This window comes from Equus asinus, chromosome 1 (assembly GCF_041296235.1).
Source record: "Equus asinus isolate D_3611 breed Donkey chromosome 1, EquAss-T2T_v2, whole genome shotgun sequence".
Lineage (NCBI taxonomy): Eukaryota > Metazoa > Chordata > Mammalia > Perissodactyla > Equidae > Equus > Equus asinus.
The window spans coordinates 23,986,299-24,008,290 of NC_091790.1; the positions used below are offsets into that span (position 1 = coordinate 23,986,299).

General features: G+C 48.3%; 1 protein-coding gene across 25 annotated transcripts in view; it reads right to left on the reverse strand.

Moving 5' to 3' along the window:
* Nucleotides 1-21,992, reverse strand: part of AFDN (afadin, adherens junction formation factor) — a 141,360-nt gene that overhangs the window by 2,704 nt on the left and 116,664 nt on the right. For 13 of the 25 annotated variants that reach the window (XM_070516613.1, XM_044761302.2, XM_044761287.2 and 10 more), the window contains 8 exons: nt 21,539-21,733; nt 20,826-20,917; nt 20,307-20,492; nt 16,140-17,141; nt 13,968-14,003; nt 7,169-7,303; nt 3,826-4,111; nt 61-145 (listed from right to left, as the gene is read on the reverse strand). In XM_070516613.1, coding sequence (XP_070372714.1) covers nt 61-145; nt 3,826-4,111; nt 7,169-7,303; nt 13,968-14,003; nt 16,140-17,141; nt 20,307-20,492; nt 20,826-20,917; nt 21,539-21,733 — 2,017 coding nt within the window. Of the gene's footprint in view, nt 1-60; nt 146-3,597; nt 3,701-3,825; nt 4,112-7,020; nt 7,304-10,936; nt 11,143-13,967; nt 14,004-16,139; nt 17,142-20,306; nt 20,493-20,825; nt 20,918-21,538; nt 21,734-21,992 lie in introns of those variants that run through there. The other 12 variants (XM_044761294.2, XM_070516073.1, XM_044761303.2 and 9 more) reach the window with 6 other exon arrangements.

A 21,992-nucleotide genomic window follows, 5' to 3' on the forward strand; every position in this document is an offset into this window, starting at 1 on the left:
GGGGAAGGAAAAAAGAAACCAATTCCGATGAAGTCACTTGTCTAGGACAACTGTAAATACCTTTTGGACAGTCTCTCTCTTGAATCCCGATGAGCATCATGGGCACCGAGGGCTGTCACAGCAGATCCCGTGTAAGAGTTTGGTCCTTTTCCATAAAAGAAGAAGTCAAAGTTAAAGTACTTGCGTCATTTCCCAAACTTTGCTCCTGATAAAGATGCAGTGCCCATAGAAGCCACGAGACATCTTTAACTACTGAATAAAGGAAGCAGAAGCCTCTTCAAATCAGACCAGAGGTCCAGCAATCTTAATCTCACGTCCCTGAGTGGCCTGAGTGATCCAACCACGACCGTCACATGGGGCTGAGGGCCTGGCCTGCTGTCCTCGGGCATCAGAGACACACACAGGTCTCAGACAGTAACAGCCGAAAAGTCCAAATCAGACAAAATGTGTAACTATCAGGAATTCGGAAGAAAAGTCCACAAAGACTGACTTAAATGGGGAGCTAGCAGAACTTTCCAGACTCTCCAGACACTAAGAATTTTCTTGCAAAATCACTGAGAGCAAATACAGCCCAAAGATTAAGAAGTAATCACACGACTGAAGTTCCCCTTCTCAGGACAGCCACCAAATCTCTTCTCAGAGTGAGTGGCTATAGGGACCAGGCCTGGGCAGAGTGGTTAAGTTCACACACTCTGCTTAGGCGGCTGAGGGTTCGCCAGTTCGGGGCCTGGGCATGGACCGACACACTGCTCATCAAGCCATGCTGAGGCATGTCCCATGTAGAAGAAATAGAAGGACTTACGACCAGGGTATACAACTATGTACTGGGGCTTTGGGGAGAAAGAAAAAAAGAGGACGACTGGCAATAGTTGTTAGCTCAGGGCCAATCTTCCTCACCAAAAAGAAAAAAATATATAAGTGACTATAATTATTAAAACAAAAAAAACCCGTTTTAAACAAACAAGCTACCAAAAAACCCTAGGGTTTGATACTAGTGCAGGAGATATGAAATCACAGACAAAATAAAACAAGACCCCAGCAGCACGGAGTGAGAGAAGAGAGAGACTGTGCACCCCTCTGGCCTGAGGCCCCAGCTCAGCCTGTGGCTGGCGAGTAAGAACAAGGAGTGACATCGACCTGTCTGGTAACACCACCACCTGCCCTGTCTACTCCAGGGTTGTTGAAGGTCAAAAGAAATGATGCAGATAAGAGTTTCATAAATGTACCCAAATATAAGACTACAGTGGCACGGATGACATATTAAAAGAATAATGTATTAAATCAGCATTAATACATTTCTATTAAGTGTAACAGCAGCAAGAAAATTTCACACTTGAAAAGTCTTTTGCTTCCAAGAGCACGGGCTGTAGCAATAAATGGTCAAAATCTTCAATGAACACTGACAGTATTGTGTACTGGATTAAACAGGCCACAAAATTATTGCAAAGTTTCAACATTAAAATTATCCCTTTTAGACAAGTTGCACAGAGACGAATTTTTGTGTTTCTTTTCTCCATAACAGGACCTGCTACAAAGAACACACCTGCCACACGTGCGGCAGAGCTCGGCTAAGGCTCAACGACCCCTCTGTGCACTGCATCTTTCCTTGTTATTCAGAGCAGGGCTCCTAGAATCACGCTATCAGAAGGCACCCTCGGCAAAGACTCAAAAGATGAACGAGAAACACATCTCCAACTGAAAGGAAGCCACGGCGGGCCTTCGGACAATTTATTTTTGCACGGTGGAATTTTCTCAATTTTAATTCTAAATTTTTTCTTCATTTTGTTTGTTTTTAAAAATGTATCTTTTGAGCTTTGTTTTAAGAATGATACTTGCTTCTTCCACTGGTAAAAATCAATTCTTAAAAATTTTCAAAATTTTTAGAGTTAATCAGAATATCAAATACTGTCAGCTGACAAGATATGAATCAATATCACGCATTTCAAATGATTTTCAAAGAACTTTGGTGAAGACTATTTTTCAGTGTGCTGCTAGGCTGAAATCTGCCGTTATCCATCCCACTCCACACCCCATTCTGGTCCTCCGGCACCCAGTGAAAGAGAGCAAGTCCGGCCCGCAGAAGCATGCTTTCCCAGAGCGCTCACGACAGAGAGCGGCACACGGGAGCGCGGCAATGTCGTGGGATGGCGGATGGCAAGGTCAGAATGCCTCTGCGTTTGGTGCAGACAGCTTGTACTTTACGAAGGAAGTCTTCACAGAGGCCCGAGCAATGAGATGCAGGGTCTATCCTGCTCCTATGCGGTGTGTTAGGTGTGAGATAAAACACGGGTTAGTGGTGCGACTGAAAAGCCAAGATGGTTAGAAGTAACACCTCCTACAACACCCCGTCACCAACCTCGTATTTATTTGGGTCATGACGCTTACAAAATATCTAAAGTTCAGCTCGTAATCTGACGGAAGGAGATCAATAGCATCTCATTTAAAAAATTACTATTATTCCGTAAGTGTCTCTGAAGGTATTACACTGTAGACACTTACAACAGAAATTGTAAAAAAAGATTTAATTTTGGCTTCTGAGTGACTCAACCTAAATATTATTATATTCTGAACCTTTGAAGAGGATCAAAGCTCTGGCTCAGGTGGGAAGAAAGATCCCGGCAAAACTCATTTGTTACGTGAGTCGCGATTACGTGAGCTATGAAGATTCACCTCCTCTTGGAACGGCTGTGAGCCCATCTGTCAGACTCCTGCACTCGCTTACTGCCAGCATCGCAGGTTTGTTCAGAGCAGCAGGCCTAGTCTGAAATGGGATTCCTTCTAATTCAGCTACCTTTTGAAGTACTACTTTCGGGGCTGTCTCACGAACTGCCCACTGGCTGCACAGTGAGCCCCGAGTCCAGGCCGAGGCAGGAGCGCTGTGGCGCTCTGCAGCTGGCGGGAAGGACTACAACCAGCGGGTTCCAGCTGCACGCTTACACTGCGGGCTGGCTGTTCGCGATGTGAGCTCCGAGAAGGCGCTGGAAGGAATGACACCAGTCAGGGGAAAGAGCCATTCCACAGCGACCAGGTTCTGGCCCTGGCGGGGCAGCTCACCCTGAGCAGGGCCACTAACCCCGCTCAGCAGAGCGCGCCCACTGCTGCAGCCAGACCACCAGACGCAGCAGTCAGCTCACAAGCCACCGCCACGTGGCAGCTGATCCCAGAGCACGGGTTCTACTTAAGTTAAATGACGGGAACTGAACACCTAACTGTGACACTACCATCTTTAGACACCAAAATGCGTGAAAAGGGTGTTGTTCCTCCAAATAGAAGGATTATTTGAAGAGGCAGAGAATGAAGACCGAGACCAACAGTACTTCAGGGGTCTGAGGAGTAACAGAGGGGAGTGATTGCCACCGGCCAATCCAAAAATCGAATTCTTTAAAGGAAAGAAGCAATCGGAGTACTGAGGTGTTTCCCTGAGAGAGTGCGAGCACAGACATTACGATCGATCGGAACAGAGGGAGACCACCACGCCGAGACTAGCGATCAGGTGAGATCGAACCCCAGAGCAAGCGCCGATCACGGGCGGCCCTAGGGCGGAGGCGCGGCTCCAGGGTGCCGTCGGGCCGAGGAGCCGGCCGGTCCGTTCTTTACCTCGACCCCGGGAGTGGCTGGGCGGGCGGACGCCTGGCTTTTTTGGAGGGGGCGGGGGCTGGCCTGCTTCGTGAGCAGTACTGTTGGCGCTGGCCGAGGGCGGCTGGAATGAGTTGGAGAGAAAGATGCCATCGGAGGCCGGGCGCGGCCGGCGCGGGGGCTGCGGCGGAGGCGCGGCGGGAGGCAGGGCCCCGGGAGACTTGCTCGTGCCGGCCCCCCGGTGCTGACCTGCTAGGCTGCCGTCCTCAGCCTCCTCCTCGCCGTAGGCGACCAGCTTGGCGGTGTACAGGGCGTCGGGGGACAGCGCCTGCGCCTGCAGGAAGGAGGCGCCGCGCTGCGGCGGGGGCGGGGGCGCGCCGGCCGGGGGGGACGGGGGCGGCGGCTCGTAGCCGCGCGGCAGGGGGGGCCGGCCCAGCCCCGGCTCCTCGGGCTCCAGCAGCCTGCGCTCGGCCTCGTCGTGCTGTCTGCGCCTTTCGGCTTCCAGGCGGCTGTAATACCCTTCTTCCTGTCGCCTCTGCAGGCGGGAATAGAAAAAGCGCAAAGGTCAGGGTGGGGGACCGCGGCCCACCCGCACGGCCTGCAAGGACGTGTTCACCCTCAGCCCCCAGCGATGGTACCGGATCCTGGGAAGGTGGAGGGTTAACATGACTGCTGTGACGGAAACGGGCAGAGAGACCTGGCACCGGGCGCTCCTGAGACTCCAAGTGCGCTCACCATGCTCCGGAGCCACCTGGCGTGCACTCCAAGGAGGGGACGCACGGCCGAGCGCTCAGGTCCTGGGGCGGCGCGTCCAGCCACTACATCCGTCCCCATCCCGCTATCCCACTAGCTCTCAGTCCTCCTCTGCCGCTCCGTCTGTCTCTCTCTGTCCTTCAGTTTCTGGCAGGAGATTAACTTACCTGTGACTGCTGAGTGTAAAGACAAGACAAAACCAAAAATAGGCTACCCCTGGCTTTCTACAGGCGGCACCTTAGGAGCGCAAACTCGTCTGTGCTCTCACTGACCCCCCGCGTCCAGAAGGCACCCTTCCTCAGAGGGTCGAGTCATCTGGGTGATTTCGTTACTCAGAGAGAAATTAATAGGAAACCGCAAGCTGTAAGAAACATTACTCACTTTCCCAAAGCAGCAATCTAACAAACGTGCTTCCCACAGTTCTTAATTTCTATTTCAAATGTTAATACGCTCCCTGACAGACACAAAATCAGAGAGGCAGGCATTAATAGCAACAGCAACAAGATTTTCAAATATATTTTGACACACACTGTACATTTTTTCTGACATACATCTGTACAAACTACAGTTGACAGTGTTAAATTATTTTAACATTAAAAAAGATAACAGCACAGTTTTGTTAAAGATTGACAATAGTTTCAGAACACAAGAAAAAAGTAAATAGGAAAGGGAACGAGAGAGAAACAGAGTAACCTGCCTTAACCTGACTGAGGTTAAGGCTGCAGAAGGGAGCGATGAAATTTACGTTCATTCCACCAAAGAGACCTAACTTTGGGACCTTGCTGGCATCAGGATAAAAGTGAGCAGTCCCATTTCAGTCGGAATGCTCGTTTCCTCCCTGCTCCCTCCTGGGCCATCCCCACGCGCACACACAGTGGAGACACAACAGCCAGCGCTCTGCCTCCTGAGGGAGAAAACTCTAAGAACGAATGCCAGCCCCAATCCCGGCCCTGGACCTGACTTCTCCATTTCTCCTCTTACTCTACGTTGAGGCATCCTAAACGAAAGACATTTAACCTTATTTTCTACGCAAAATAAGTGTTCTCTTGGGGTGGGGAATGGACTCTGGAAGGGCCCTGGGGGCTCTGCGGGGAGCTGTCAGGACTCCTAGCATCACACGAAGGGCAGCTGCTTGGGGACAGTTTAGGGGGAACGAACGTCCTCTCTGAGTTATGCTGAGAGAGAGACAATCACACGACCCGGGAAGGTGCTTTCTACCCAACAAATGAATGTCACCTTGTCCCAGGACAAAGCAAACCCATCAATTTTGGGCATTCTGTATAAAAAATAGGTTATTCAGCTTCTTTTTACATTGACCACTCAATTATAGAAGCAGTTACTGAGACACAGGTGAGTCTGACATGATCGTGAGCTGTGGGAACGCACATCGGAAAAACCGAGCCACCCAGGAGCCTCTCGGCACGGCGAAGGCAGCCTGGCCCCGTCCAGCGTGCGCTGCGCTCGGGGTGGCCGCCTGCCCTGCTACGGCACGGGGCGCGGCCGCACCTAACCAGCCTGCAGACATCAGGCCTGCAGGCCTCCAGGGCAGGCAGAGCACTCCGGGCAGAGCCTGCGACAGCGGGGGACGTGGGGCCCGGAAGCACATCCTTCCCAACAGCCACGGAACAGACCGTGAAACCCGAGCTCTACTGGCTCCACTTCTGGAAACCTGATTTCCTCAGAAAAGCACCGACTGACGTACCGCTACCCTAGCCAAAGCCTCAAGGGGAGCCTAGCCCTGGGCGCAGGGTCTCCAAGAGACTCCCAGCCGTGCAGACACGCAGACAATGTGGCGACAGGCTCTGGGCACGGTAACGTCTACACAGGGGAAAGTGCTGATTTCAACACACTGTGTGCGCACACTGTGTGTTCTATGTTCACGTCAGCGAGTCTCATCGTTTCTGTCAACCTCACTCTGCTTGTAACGCACCCTAACAGATCGCGTCACTATAAAAAGCTCCCCCAAAGTTCTTTCCCGGGGGCGGGGAGGGCGCTCTGTTAATACAGTTCACTGGACTATCAAAGAAGGAATTAGGAATAAAAACTAAAGCTTCCCCTGTCAGAAGTGGTGGTGCTCCAAGCTTCCGCCTTCACAGAAGGGAAGTAACAGAAGAGCGGCTTCTCCCAGACCACGTCCAGGCACAGGCGATGCCCTCGGGAGGCTCGGCTGCGCATACACGGAGAGGGTCCAGAGGACGGCATCGCCGAGTTCCCGTTTCCCAGAATAGGTCAAATGAGTTGTCACTTCAACTGAAAGGATTACTTGAATTAAAAAGCCCACATATGGAAACAAAGTAATAACTCAGAATATTTATCAGATTACATACTAAGTTAAGTTTTCCTTGTACCATGTTTTTTATAAGCCTTCTGCTCTCTTTACCATCAGGGAGAGTTGGGTAACTTCAGCAAGCAATCTATTTGAAATGCTCACTGTTAACAGACTGTGTTCTACGTTCCTGCTGCTTCCCACGGCTCAAATCCAATCTGAACACAAGTGAGCAAACACATCTGCACACTAACGGGCTGGACCACGTCCAGGAAGGTCAGGGCCCAGACTGAGCCGACCTGTGGCAAAGAAGCTCACGACTAAACAGGCTGAAGAGTTCGCAAGTTTGACAGAAAAAACTCAGAGGAAAAGGGAATCTGGAGACAGTTCAAGAGAGGTAGGTGGGCCAGATCGGGCTAAAGTTTTTGGTCCAATAACCAAGCTGGGGGACCAAGGCCCTGTTTCATCCTGTGCATTTTAAGGGACACAGAATCTCTTGCCTGCTTTGCCCAGCCCATCGGTTACGCTCAGGCTAACGTGGTGCAATGCTAGCTGCCCTCAGAGAGCCATAACCTTTTCCTCGGCATCCCGTCTGACTCGCTCCTCCTCCTGCTGGCGCCGCTCTTCCTCCTGTCTGGCTCGGTCTTCTGCTTCCCGTTTACGCATCTCTTCTAGCTGCTGCTGCCGTCTCCGCTCCTCATCCTGTAACTAACAGCAAATTAATGTTAATTTCCATTCAACAAACTCCACCAGCACAAGACATACGAAGCGCGTACTGAGACAAGCAGACACAAACACAATACCAGGTTAAAGCACGGCCGAAAGACGTTACGACGTACACATCTTACAGCTCTGCAGTTTCGAAATAAATCACCTAAAAACTCTGTCCCCACAGATCCAGAATTATTCTTCCATTAATTGTGGCTCGAAGCAAGAAGGAATTTACCTTGGACATTCACGCATCAAACAAGCATGATTCTTTTATGATACTAAATTTAAGTTAACCAGCTCATGTAAATTAACAGACTCGAACAACAGGCAGACTCCCAGCTGATGACACTGCAGAGCACACTCGACCATCCTCCTCCCCTTGCCCTCGTCAGTTTGTTTCCACTATGAATGTCAAGAAACAGCCTCCCCTGCTCTGGACCACAGCAGATGAACACTAGCCTCTCAGGGGTAGGGGGAGCTCACGTGGCAGCACAGGACTCGGGGAACATGGGGCTGCTCACAGGGCGTGTACAGTAGCCCCCTCTTCCTGGGGACCAAGTGTCTAGCACTCTTCCCACCCTGGCCCTTTGCCATCAGTTAGCTCCCTCCGGATCATCCTGGACTTCAAGAATTCCTTCCCAGCTCAGGGACACCCCCGAACTCCGAGTCACAGAATCTAAGCCTGAAATCTGGAAGGAATCTTACTCTTACTCACTCTTTCGCTACATCTCTACCCAACTGTCCGTCCTGTCTGAACACTTCCAGCTTCTGGAGCCCTGCTGCCTACCTCCCAAGACAGCATGTGCTATTTTCAGGGAACCGCCAGTCAAAAAGTTCTTGTTGGTCTACAATGCATCACCTGATTTCTATTTTTCGTCATTCAGGCTCTTGCTTTTTGAAACACAAATTTATAATCTTTCTTTCATACCATTCAAATACTTAAAGATCACTTCAAAAATCGAAGATGCATCTCCTCTTGGGTTTTCAGCTCCTTTATCCCCCGGTCACATTTCTCTATCGCTATAGGTTGCAAATACCTTTTCTAAACAGGAATCCTGAATTAAAAGCACATTTGACCAGCAGAGAACAGAATACAAGTCTCTCTTTTTGTCATCTTGATATAATACAGCTACTAAGCTTCTGTTGTTACAGCCTAGGACAATGGTAAATTTGAAACTGTGCACTCTCTGGTTATTTCTTATCTGTTAGACACCTGGCTGCAGCCACACCTGCAGCCCTGCACCGTCCCTCAGCAAGAGGAGCTGATTAAAACTTTTAAAAATTAAACTGGAGCTGGAAGCCATCCAGTTCAATCTCTAACCAGCGCAGGAGCCCTTAGGTAAAATCTCTCCAGGTGTCTCACTCCCTGCAGTTACTAGTTATTCTAGAAACTGTTCACAGCAAAAACAGAAAATATGAACTTCTGGATTTGAACTGTGTTTGTATTTGTTTAAACAAAAACCTAACAACTTCACTCATGCTTGACTTCTGTATCTGGTGGGAAAGTAACTAATTCGTATCATTAGGTGTTTTCATGTCAGTGAACAATAAAACATCTTAGAAAAAAATTAAAATTCCCTTCTCAAGACGACAAATTAATTTAACTTCCTCTTTAGGACAATCTAGGTCTAAGCCCAGAAGGGATGTTAGGATAATTGGCTTGTAGGGGGCTTTGTAAAAGCAGCAGATGCTACTGAGAAAGACCCGAAAGGCAAAGCACAGTCAGAGGTGCCTCCCAGGGCCCTGCAGAGTCAGCGCCCGCCTGAGGGCTCCGCAGGAGGCAGACAGCCGAGGGCGGAAAACCGAGCAGGAGAAACAGCACCCAAATACAAATAACAAAATAAAACAGCAACTGAGAGGGGTCAATAGCCCACAGGAAAGTAATTTATGCAAATATAGAAAACTGCATTAATGCAATAAAAGTTTTTCTGTCTCCCAGTAGAGCAAGCACAAACTAATTTCATTATGTTATACTGTCTAGAACTAAATAAAAATAAGTTATAAGAAAGAAAAAGTGTACAATAAATAGCCAATTAGTTCTTTTAAATTAAACAGGAGTATAATTTTAAGAAACCAGAACAATTACAATTTCCATAAATTATAATTACAGATACAGAATGCTATCTTATAAATCTATAAACAGGCATTTTCTCTTAAAAACACTCATTCTTCTAAATCTGGATGGTGGTAAGCAAGGAGCCTCTCTTTGTGCTCAGTTCACTGGTTGCTATTTTTAAAATAGGGCAAATGAAGGAGCGCCATCATAATTCAGGCCGTTTCTCTCCACTATTTGGTAAGTTGATTCATGGATTTTCATTTTCAAAACAGAGATTGTTTTGTTCTTCAAAGATATGCTGTTTTACGCCCCCTACCCCCCAAAAAAGCATTAATGAGAGAAAAGAGAATCTCTTAATTTACCCCAAATAATAGCTCAAGATGGTACACTGAGCTGTATGGTTTACTTTCATCCAATAATGATTAAAGGCATTTCAACCTAAGTTACAAATTAATGACTGATATCCAATGACAAACTGTCTGTTACATTAACACCCTGAAGTTAAATGAAAAGGAGATGAGCTCGCTGTTTTACATTAAAAGAATGAGAAGTCAGATGCGATCAAAGCAGGCTCGTACCAAGTTCTATTTGGGGAACAGATCTAACAGATGGAACGATAATTCTCACAGGATGAATCAAGACAGTCCAGACTGAAGTTAGTGTAAACCAAGAACTATGCTGAGATCTCAAAAAGCCAGTTTGTAAGCTTAAACCAAGGTTTGGCTTTACTGGTAAGTCCACATTTCTAAAAAGAGGTATTTTCAGGTAAAAAAAAAAAAAGCATATTGAGATCTGTGTGGTTATAATTTTATACAACAAAATGCATTAACTTATATCTTTAATTTATAGTAGAAATCCCATTAAGGGAAACAATCATGTTGAAATATCCAAATACAAAATAGGGCCAAGGTATCCTTTCCTTTTGGACACTTTCTCTGAAGATACAACTGAAAGTCTGTTGAGCACATTACTCATAAGAAATGCTTCTCTCTGCAGCCTTTGGGGCTCATACTACCCACTGAAAACACACCCTCAGAAAATTTTAAGGCCTGACAATGAAGCCCCGATGAGGCCACTTATCACTGCTGGCCTCCGGAACCCGAGACCCGGGTAGGGCCCAGCTCTGCGGCTTCTCGGCCCCGTTTCCAAGAGAAGTGCACTCTGCGGACCTGCCGAGGGACCAGGTTCTCCCTTGTGAACAGGGGTGCGCCAAACCCTCCACGGCAGCACTCAGCACTCAGGAGTGAGGGCTCCCTTCCCCTGGCGGGGCCCTTACATTTTTTTTTTCAGTTTAAGGAAAACTACAATTTTATCGGAAGGTGGAGATCTCTGGCGTAGCTGTTGACATGCTCTGGTAGACAGAGGAGGTGGAGAAGAGTCAGAGTGACCCCGAGCACGCGGTGGGCTCAGAGCACCCACCACACCCCCTGGGTTCTGCTTCATCTCTACCATCACGTGAATCCTGTGTTCTGCTCCAAGATACAGACGTGTTGTTTTGACTGTGAACATATTTCTCCTCCTAACTCCTCGAGTAACACTGACCCCTCCTGAAGATGGGCTGTGTCCACCTCTGGCCTTGACATCCTGGGCAGGGCTATCTCCCACTCCTGAGGCACCTCAACCCGAACAGGCAAAAAACAGTCTGCTGGAGCCAGTCCTCTCTGAAGGTGCGACTCTCAGTGAGGGTCCCAAGAATTCCTGCTTGAGGTTTTCATGAAACTTTTAATTCAACCCTTCTGTGCCCGGACGCTCCAGAGGGGTACGCCCCGTTTCCACAGTCCTGCAGAACAACCAGACGGGAAAGTGGCCTAGGAGGGAAGATCCAGCTTGGGTCTCCACAGGAGGAAAACAGAAGAGCCACTGAAATCCCGAAAACATCACTTCACTGGTATTACCCCAAAATAATACCCCAAGGAATTCGTCCTGTGGGCTGTCAGGTCATTGGAGTCAGCACATGAGCCACTAAAATGGTAACAAGACAAAGCTGAGACGAGCCAACTGAGACCCTGGCAGGTCACCTAAATCTCTAGTTGAAAGATGGTTCCTAGCAACAGAGTGTTATTTTTATGAGCAGGAGACACTTTGGTACAGCAGAAAAGCACTGAATGCCAACTCAGAAAATTCTGGTTAGAATCTCGACTCCCACTCTCTGATACTGGGGGAGTCTCTCAAACGCTGGGCTTGCCCTCTGTGGCACCCACATCACAGGGAAACAAGGAGGAATGCACATCATTACGTGGCACGAGTCACACACCCAAGCATCAGGCGGAGGGACCTGCTGCCCTTGGACTTCAGCCAGGGGAAGCGACAGCACGGGCAACATCCACCCCACCCCGTACAGGAGTGCAGGAGGGGACGGGGCCCAGGCAGGGGGAGGCGAGGACAGAACAAGGGCATCCTGTAGGCCATGGGGAGACCAGAGTGTTTCTCTAAGTGACAGGGCAGCACTGTAGGCTCTGAGCACTCGTGAGACCTGACATGCTTCTAAGAGATCACCGCCACTGCTGTGTTGCAGCAGCCTATCAGGGGAACAAAGGCAAAGAAAGGGACTCAGCAGGAAGTTGTCTCCTGCAATGCAGGCAGGAAAGGACGGTGGCTCAGCCAGGTCAGACCGAAGAACTTCTCACTGGAGAGAACAAAGGGGTCACGGCGACTGTCAGGCTCCTAGACTGAGCAACGAGAAGGAGCAGCTAGAGTGGGGAGGCGGACGGCAGGGGAGGTGGCAGCACGGCGCAGGGCAGGGAGGGGTGGAGCAGTCGTGAACGTGCTAGAATCTGAACGGCCGTCTGACTCTGAGTGGAGGTGCTCTGTCAGCAACGCAGCGAGGAGCCTTCCATCCGAGAGGGCTCTGACCAGAGACGTGAAGGGGGCGCCCGGCTCAGACAGGTCACGGGTCAGGAGGCGGCGGGCACAAAGGGCGCGAGCCCAGAGAGAAGCAGCAGCGGGCCCTGGACCATCTGGGGCGAGGGGCCACTCCCAGACCCGGGGAAGAGCAGAAGGCAGGCAGGACCCGCCAACGTCTCTGAACTCGGCTGCTCCCCAACAAGAAGAGGCCTGCCTCGTTCATCCCGTCTGTTGTCATAAAACCCCGCGAGGAGCCTAAGGAAACGCCTGAGACCCCCACGGGCCGCGTTCCCACACACAGGCCACCCGGTCACCTTCTCCCTGTTATCTTAGCAGAGGACTAACCCTAACAGGGGAGGTTCTCCCAAGACGGCCTGGCACGGTGATGCCATGAGAACTCTACAGATAACATCGTTAATAATATTCACCGTTACTGGAAATTAGGCTGAGAAATGCGCAGAAACAAGGGGGTTTCTTGTTTAGAAAGGGGCAGTATTAACACTCAAAATAATGATCTTTTAAAGACAGAAAAATCCTGAACTATTTTTCTTTGACATGAAAACCTCAGTGTAACCCTTAGCCTTAAATATCATGATCCGCCTGTCCTGTAATCTTCACGGCACAAAAGGTCCTCCTTGGGCCTCATCTCTCACAGCCAACGCCTCAGGTCAGACCTGGCACATCATGGACGCTGAACAAATATTTGTTAAATGAAGATTTTACACAAAGAAACGACTTTAACTGATTGATATTTTCCAACCATCTCCTACATGGACACCTTAATACACAAAGAAGTAGGGAGCAAAAGATGGTTTTTATCTTTGTCTCATGAAAAAAAAATGTAAAGCTCAGAAAACATGCCTTTCATTCATTAAGGAGGGGAGATGTTTTCAAGAGAGCCTTCTCTTTGGAATGACGGTGCCACCACACTACTTAAATTAAAAAAAAAAAAGGAGGGCTATTATTTGGTGAGAAGGCCATTAAAGTCACACCTCGTTTCAGGGATTTTTTTTAAAGTACTGCCTGATATTGGCCTTCTATCATTTAAAAAATGACTAACAGTAAATGCTGACTTAGTTAACATAATTATATCAGTCAAAATATAACAGGCAGATGACACAGATAACAGTACTTACGCTCAATGGGCACTAAGTGACCGACTGAATTTCTCCAACACCTTCCTTAAACACGTTGCATGGACAACAGAACGTGGCCTCAAGTATTTTTCGCAGACAGTAAACTGTTCTGGCTGATAAAGTGAACCAAAGTCCATGGATGTCATTAAAGCAGGCACAGAACACGTGTCTGCGGGCAACCTCTCCTACTCTATCACAGACAGCTGTCCGAGACAGTGCCATCTGGCAAACAGTGGCAACACCAATTCAACTGAGTTTCTAAGAGCTGAATATTTAAAATCTCTCTCTCATGTAACAAGAATGAAACTGATTACTCACTGCCAAGTTTCCTTCATGTGTGCATGTGTTTACAACTACATAAGAATAAACAGAATCAATTTTATGACTAAAATTGAGTGAAGGTCAAAACCGTAAACAGACAGTAACACTTACAGTTAAGGGAGGAAAGCAGAGAGTGGCTAAGTCTACGAACATTCAGAGGCATGCTTCTAGAGGCGGGACTGCTGTCCTGCTGCAGGACAGCCCTAAGGACTGCTCTACTGAAAACATAAAGCCACCACCACTGAAAGAAAAAGGGAAATCAAGACAGGAAAACAGCACCAAAGGGAAAGAAACGAGGACGTACCAAATCTAGAACAGAGATTGCTGGCAGAGCAGTCTGCTGCAGGTAAGAGGGAAAAAAGAAAGACCAGGTGTGAAGAAAAGGCTCAGTGTAGACCTGTAATCCGCCACCAGCACATCTGCGCTCTCACGCTTCGTCTGTTTCCGAAGGACCACCCCAGGAGAAAAGCAAAAACTACATACAGACTAATCTCTAGGGTTCAGAAAGAGAAAAAGGGCCACATGGTATTAAATGTTTGAGTTTCATTAAGATACATAGAAACTAAAAAAAGTAAAATTTCCCTTAGCTCTCTTATTTGGAGACCAAGATATTAACATAATTAATGATAAATACAGACACTTTAAAGTAAATTTTCATAAGAAACTTTCCAAATATTATAATTCATACTAAGAGGCTTTGAAATATTCAATGTTTTAACCATTAGGAAAAACTGATAGAACTTCAGTAAAAATTTAGTCTTCACAGAAAAGAATAATTATAGAAATATCAACACAGTTGCTAACTTTTCACTATTGTCAGGAAACAGCAGAGTCTGAGCCGCAGGAGAGCTGAAGCCGTTCTTTCTCGTGTCTGGGGCGTGATACAAGGCCGTGAACAGACTCAGCTGCTTTCACGCGCCCACCTGCCATGTGGCCACGACGACAGCGGCCAGAGCAGAGGGAAATGCACACTGCAATGACAAGCTAACGGTTTATGTAATGGGGGCCAGACTGCTGACTACAAGGTGGAAATCTTTCAAAGAATTCTTATTTCAGGGCAATTAGTTATTCATCAAATAAAATAGTTCTGATGGTAAATACAGCCGTTCTTAAGGAATTTTACTCCTGGTGACTTGGAGAATACTGATAAAGTAATGTAACAGCTAACATTTAAGCCTTCATTTCAGAAACTTAAGTGTCTTAAGAGGGATTCTGATTGAATTTTGGGCAAAGTTATACATACATTTGGCTGAGAATATGTATAAGAAGTGGTGTGTGTGTGTGTGTGTGTGTGTGTGTGTGACTTTTCAGGAAAATGCTTCACAGAACAAACAGAAGAGGGGTCACACCGTGGCTCTACGTCCTTACTAATGGTCACCCAAGATTAAATTTCATCACGAGGCAGGAAGACGAAAATGTCTGACGGCACAATTTGGGTTTAGATCTCCAGTACAGACAATGTCAGGGAAAAGCTAGAATTAGAAAGAAAATCCTAAAGACAAAAGGGTGTGCTCTTGGCTGTCTGTTCTCAGAATACTGCATTGTATAAAAAAAAAAAAATCACTAAAACAGTCACTAGCACTCTCTGCACGTTAATACTAATAGACGCCTCTGTCAACAATCCTCTTGACAGGGTGACAAAGACTTCAATTTGGCATTCTAACCATCTACTGTACTAAACTAATAGACGTTTTACTTCTTTTACTCAAAACAAAAAGAACGGAAATTTTTTTGTAATATGGGGATATATGAATAAAATTCTAAGTTCTCAGTATATTTATACTACCACTGAAATGTAACTGTTTATCAATTTAATAAACACCTGCTTCGTCAACCTTTTAACTCCTTTGAAGGTTCTATCTCCGGTAATGATATTAAAATCTTAACTCTGAAGTCCTCAACAGTCTCCTTTGTTACCCACCATCAGGTGCTGATGATCAAGACCAGGGGTCAGCAAATGACCTGCCACCATCTGTAAACGACACTGTGCTGGCCCCAGTGCACCCGCTGTTCGCGTCCTGCCGACAGCGGCCCTTGTGCTTCAACAGCAGAGCCAGCGGTAAAGATGGAGTCTGCAGGGCCCGCAAAGCCTAAGATATTGACTATCCGGCTGTTTAAGAAAAAATTTTGCCAATCCCTGATCAAGATTATTACTGGTTATTAGCAAAGTATGGGTTATTAACTTGTTTTCTCAATGGAAGTGTTAATGAGCAGGATAAATATGAGTTTGCTAATTACAACAGTAAAGGTCTATCTGAATTGTATGCAATATTTTTAAAGTGCACGGCTCGAGAATGTTCAGCCTCCTCCCCCTGGCTCACATCTGTAGGACGTCAGCTAACAGTGTACACATCACAGAACATGGGAAGCCTAGGGACCTTTTCAACCCTTGAGACCCTGGGCTCGGCCCCCGCCCCACATGCCGCCGGTGGAGGCAGGGACCACAGGGGCGCGGCCCAAGCACGCCCCCCTTTACCCTTGCTCTTCGCTCGGCCTCAAGGCGCTGCATGATCAGCATGGTATCCACATCGTCGTCTTCCTCTTCCTCATCGTCCTCGTCCTTCTGCTTCGACTCCTGGAGCCTCTTCTGGAACTGCCACTCCAGCATGAGCTTCCGCAGGCGGTCGTTCTCCTCCGCGGTGCGGTCGGGCTTGCCCTGGAGTTCCTGGATCTCCTTGCTCAGCATATCCACAATGTGCATCTGCTGCTGCTTCTCAAGCTTCTCCTTGGCGTCCCGCTTCCACGGGTCTGGAGAGAGACTGTCCCCCGAGGAGAGCTCCTCTCTGCTGACGGTGATGTACTGCAAGTCTCTGCGCTCAATCGTGCGGGGCTGCTGCTGGGGCTGCAGCTCCCGAATGACGGTCTCCTGGGGCCTCTGGAGCGTGGAGGGCTTTTCCGGCTTCATCTGCTGGACAGCCGCAGGAGGAAACTGAGCGGGGTTCAGAGCCTGGGTGCGCATCTGGCCCAGCTTTCTCTCCTGCTCCCTTCGCTTTCTCTCTCGCTCCTCCTCTAGACGGGCCTTTTCCTTCTCATACCACCGCTGATGCTCTTCTCTCTTCTTCCGCTCTGCAGCAGCCACCTGGGCAGACTGAGGTCCTAACTGGCTGGCAGAAGGAGGGGGTGGGAGAGGCAAATCCATGGGGATTCCGTCAAACTCACTGGCATAGTGGGTGGGAGGCGGAGGGGGTGGTGGGGGCAGGTCTGTTCGAATAGGCTGGGAGACAGCCACGGGCATGGGCGGCACAGCCGCTGGCGTCTTCCAGCGCCCAGGGCCACTTTTGGTCAGAGTGGAAGCAGGGGTGCCTGCCTTGGAGGAGTGGTCCAGGTGCTCTTGGCTGGATGCACTGGAGCCCAGTGAGGAACTCTGATTTATCCACATATCACTATCAGACTTGTGATCCATAACCGCCTCTATTCGATGCCGCTCCAGCTGATAAGCTTTCTCTTCCCGGAGTTCCTCCTGGGAACGGGTAACACGCTGGAAAAGGAAAAGGGAAAGCTGTTATATTTCAGCCACTTATCAGAAGACACACATTTTCTCTTCAGGGAGAAAGAAAAAACATCAGAACTGTTAAATGAGTGTTCAGAATCGAGGCTGAGATCGCGCTATGGCTCAATGGCTGTGGAGGAACTGCTTTTCCAGCGAATTCCTTATCTGTTTAAAAGAAAGAAAAGCTGTCCTTTCTTCTCTGCATCACTGGCAAAAAAGCAAAACGCACAAAAACTCAGGTACTTCATCAACTGTGCCATTCCTCATTCTTCTATAGTCCCCTGCACGCATCTCTACTGTGGTACCATTCACATGACTGACTTTAAAAGGATGAATGTATGGGGCCAGCCTGGTGGCGCAGCGGTTAAGTTCGCACGTTCTGCTTCAGCGGCCCGGGATTCGCCGGTTCAAATCCCGGGTGTGGACAAGGCACCACTTGGCACACCATGCTGTGGTAGGTGTCCCACATATAAAGTAGGGGAAGATGGGCATGGATGATAGCTCAGGGCCAGGCTTCCTCAGCAAAAAGAGGAGGACTGGCAGTAGTTAGCTCAGAGCTAATCTTCCACAAAAAAAAAAAAAAAAAGGATGAATGTATTCAGTCTAATTAGGTGAAGAGCAACAAAAATTACTTCTCTGTAGTAAAATCCTAATCATTACTAAGAGTAATTACCAAATCTTAACCATTTGACCAACCCATGACCCATCCATGAATTCTACCAGCTGACGACTGGCTTTATGAACGCTTTCATAGAGCTGTGTATAATAATGCAAGGGCAAGCCACACGCGTCCGAGCTTTCTCTGCCTCAGTCTTAGAAAGGTATAAAACACGGCGGTATAAAGGTACAGGACACAGACTTCTGTGTGTGTGTGTGTGAGACAGAGAGAGAAATGAATATACTTCTTTTCAAAGGGCATGTGTGAAAGTGGTTTAATCAGACAGAAATGACTCACTATGATGTCTGAGTCACACATTTTTTTCCTGCCCTGTTAATCAGTAGAAATTGATGATGCAAATCTGGAAAATAAACTGTTACTCTTTCCTTAAAAAACAAACACACACCAAAAAAATGAAATACCACTTGAAAAAACAGTAGCCTGACAGGAAAACAGAACACTGACTTCCAACATTTTGCAATGGCTTTACCATGTACACAGAAACAGTTTCTTGATCACCGGGCATACGATCTTCGGGCCCCATAAAAGAATTACTAACTCCCTGCCCCTGTAGACCAGACACGTTCAAGCATGGACTCCAGGCCCGGGCCTGCAGACTGCTCTCCGCTGCGGGACCAGGGGCTCGGGAGCCAGGGGCTCGACGCTCCTCTGCTTTCCTGGAGCTGCGTTTTCGCTCCTGGGCTCTCGTGCGCTCTCCTCCCTCCCCCGGTAAGTGCGGTCATGACTCTCAGTCATTTCAGCATCCTCACGAGCGGCCCTTTAGCTCATTTCCTGACTTCTCTTCTAGGTATTATTTACCCAGGCTGTGAGGGGAAGCAGTCAGTAGTTATCTACTATAAGTGCCGAGGCTCAATAATGCCATGCCCCTAAAACAAAGCCTGTGGATTGCCTTGACATATGGGAAGCAGATCTTCCTAAGGGCTGACAAAACACACTAGCGGAAGCAGGGCATAAAATGACTTTATTGTTAAAGAGAATTTGGAGAAAGGCCTGTTCTCCAGACAACTCCAGCCTGCTCCCAGAGCCGGCGGGGTTGGGGGAGGGCATCTCACACTCCCGCAAAGACTGGGGGCTGGAGGTAATCGGACCTATCTAGGAAACAGCAGGAGGGGCCCAGGACAAGGCGAAATCTTGTGAACAACCAAGGTGTGGACCTGACAAGCACCTTCTGCCCGTAGAACACGGGGCTCTTTCTCGCCTTACTCACACTGTCTCCTGGGAACGCAGTGCCCTCTCCCTTGGCTTCCTCATCCCCTAGGCTCAGCTCGAATCGGGTCTCAACTCTGCAGCATCTGCCGGCCGCTCTAATCCAAGGGTGATTCCCTCCCGGAATTCACTATCCAGGATGCGGATGTTACGTCTCGTAGACTGCATCTATTTTTTTTTTTTTTAAAGATTTTATTTTTTATTTTTCTCCCCAAAGCCCCATGGTACACAGTTGTGTTTTTAGTTGTGGGTCCTTCTAGTTGTGGCAAGTGGGATGCTGCCTCAGCATGGCTTGATGAGCGGTGCCACGTCCACGTCCAGGATTTGAACCGGCGAAACCCTGGGCCGTGGAAGCAGAGCGTGCGAACTTAGCCACTCGGCCACGGGGCCGGCCCTGACTGCACCTATTTTTAAGCATACATTTAATTTCTTCTCCCAGTCTTTCACAATGTGAAGTTATCTTTCTAAAAAGAAAAACACATCTGATAATGTTCCCCAGCTTAACTGCTCAGGCTGACATCCCTTCTCCACTAGCTCGGATGAAACCCGAATTCCTTAGCTGGTCACGCAAAGCCTTCGGTGTGGCTCCGACCTGCCTGTGCAGCCTGGAACCCCACTGCCCCTGCCCCGACCCGCGTTCCTGCCAAACTGAGCACCTGCGGCTCGAGCCACACTACACGTCTCCACGCCACCTCCGTTGCTCTGGAAAGCTCTCCTCTTCTGGAGCTGTAACGGGATGCAGGAGTCCCGGTTCTAGTCACACCTAGACTGAGAGACGGCTCCGTCACTCGGCGGGGATCCAGCTTCCCAGCAGCACTTACTACCCTGTTTTCCATTCACCTGCCTCAGCTCTCAACTAGACCACCAAGCTTCGCGGGCAGGGACCACGATCACCTCTGCACCCCCAGCGGCTGGGACACCTTCTGACGCGAACAAAGTGCAACACGTATCATCTGGGCTCCCATTTCTCACGCCCGGAACCAGGGACCTGCCTGACAAATTTGATTGAGGCTTCATGTTACTAACATTTCATTAATCAGACACTAAGAGAACAGAAGTCCCTTTTCATATTCAGTTTCTATCCTATCCCCTCTTTCTCTCAGTTAACCAGAAAACCAAGAAAGAAGGAGGAAAAAAATAAGATGACCAGAGCAGTGCTGTGCTACAGAAAACATCAACTGTGTCTCAGAAACTGCTCAATTCTCACCCTGTCTAACGGGTCTATCTGTGAGGGCTGAGAAATATTTACGGACGCCCTTCTCTCTAACCTGAATTGCGGCACTGGAATGGCTGCTGTCTGTGTGCAAGTGTGGCTTTTCCTCGTAACTCGGCCACTGGTTTTGAGGAGGAGCCATCCGGTCCTGGGACTTGGAGGCCGGGAAGGTGAAATACTCTCTGGTGTACGTCTGAGTGGGGATGGGGTAGGCTTCAGGTCTGGGGGGAGGAGTCTGCTCCTGTACAACGTGAAGAAGAAAGAAAGTGCGCTTTTTGCAACTTGTACAATGGACTAATTTAATTTCCAGCAAACTGTTTTAAAATATACTATAAATATACTATATATATTTCAAAAACTGTGTTAAAAAGTAAGGGTTTGATCTTATACTGAGAATAATGAAAAACATTTATTAATTTAAAGCTGATTTACCTATTATATTAAAAATAAAAAATTCACTACTTAGGAATTATAAACCAGGGTAACTTGTGGAGTGAAAATTTTATGAGATAATGCAGGTATTCCCAGGGAAAGCTAACAGCATAGTAAGGGTGGTTGCGCTCATCTCTCAGACCTCAGTGCAGAGGTTTCCAGTAGAGACAGACGTGATCTTGGCCGTCGTTCCAGGGGCGTACGCACTTTTCCCTCCAGGACTAGGAGGCTGATCTGGAAAGAGTCAGGGAGAAGAGAGTTTACTACTAAATAAACAAACGCGATGTCACACAGGAGCTGCGCAAGGGCGGCAGCCGTCCGCCATGCATCTTCACACTGCGGTGGGGCGGCCAGCACAGAGAGAGGCGAGGCCGTGGCAGGCGAGGGCCCATGAGGCCCACTCCTATCTCCCAGGCGCACAGAGCCCAGAGCTACCAAGTTTTATCCACAGACCAGGGACTGGCAAACATTTCTGGCAAGGGCCAGAGGGTAAATATTCTAGGCTTTGCAAAAGCTTGTTTCTGCTGCTGCTTCTTAACAACCCTTTAAAAGCACAAAACCCATCTGAGCTCCTGCTGGTAGTGTGCCAACCCCTGCTGGAGATGTGATCGATCTGCCCACCTGCGACATCCATTGAATCAAAGGTTTTGCTCACTTAGTTTCTATTTCCTGTTAGAGAATATTAGTTTGGACATCTCTCACGGAAAACACAACCCAGTGAGCCAACATATGCACGTAATGTTTCACTCTAGTAAGTAACAAACCAGAGTGGCCCTCCTCACTGGGACAGCGACCACGCAGGCACTTGGATGAGAACTCAGGACAAGAGAAGGAGGGCCCCAAGGAGCCTCTTACTTGCTACGTTGGGGCTGGAGCGGTGATCAGCTCGATTCTTCATCAGCCTGTCGTCGCCGGGCAGTTTCTTTGGTTCACTGTATTCTGCCCACGGCAGCTGCGGGCTCTCCGGTGACCCATTCTGAGCTGAATTATTGTAGAGCTCAAAACCTTCGCTCTTTGGTCGGGGTTTACCTGAGCCACGGCGATCTGAAACTGAAACCGAAGGAGGTTTAAGACCTTCATTTGTTCAAGAGTTTATTCTAAACACCCTGTTTAGTTTTAAAAGAAAGATCAAACTAAAAATATTTAAGGTTCCATACATAAGAACTTGCTTTTAGCAGAAGAAATAAGGTGATTTTTTTTTTTTAAGATTTTATTTTTTCCTTTTTCTCCCCAAAGCCCCCCAGTACATAGTTGTATATTCTTCATTGTGGGTCCTTCTAGTTGTGGCATGTGGGACACTCCCTCAGTG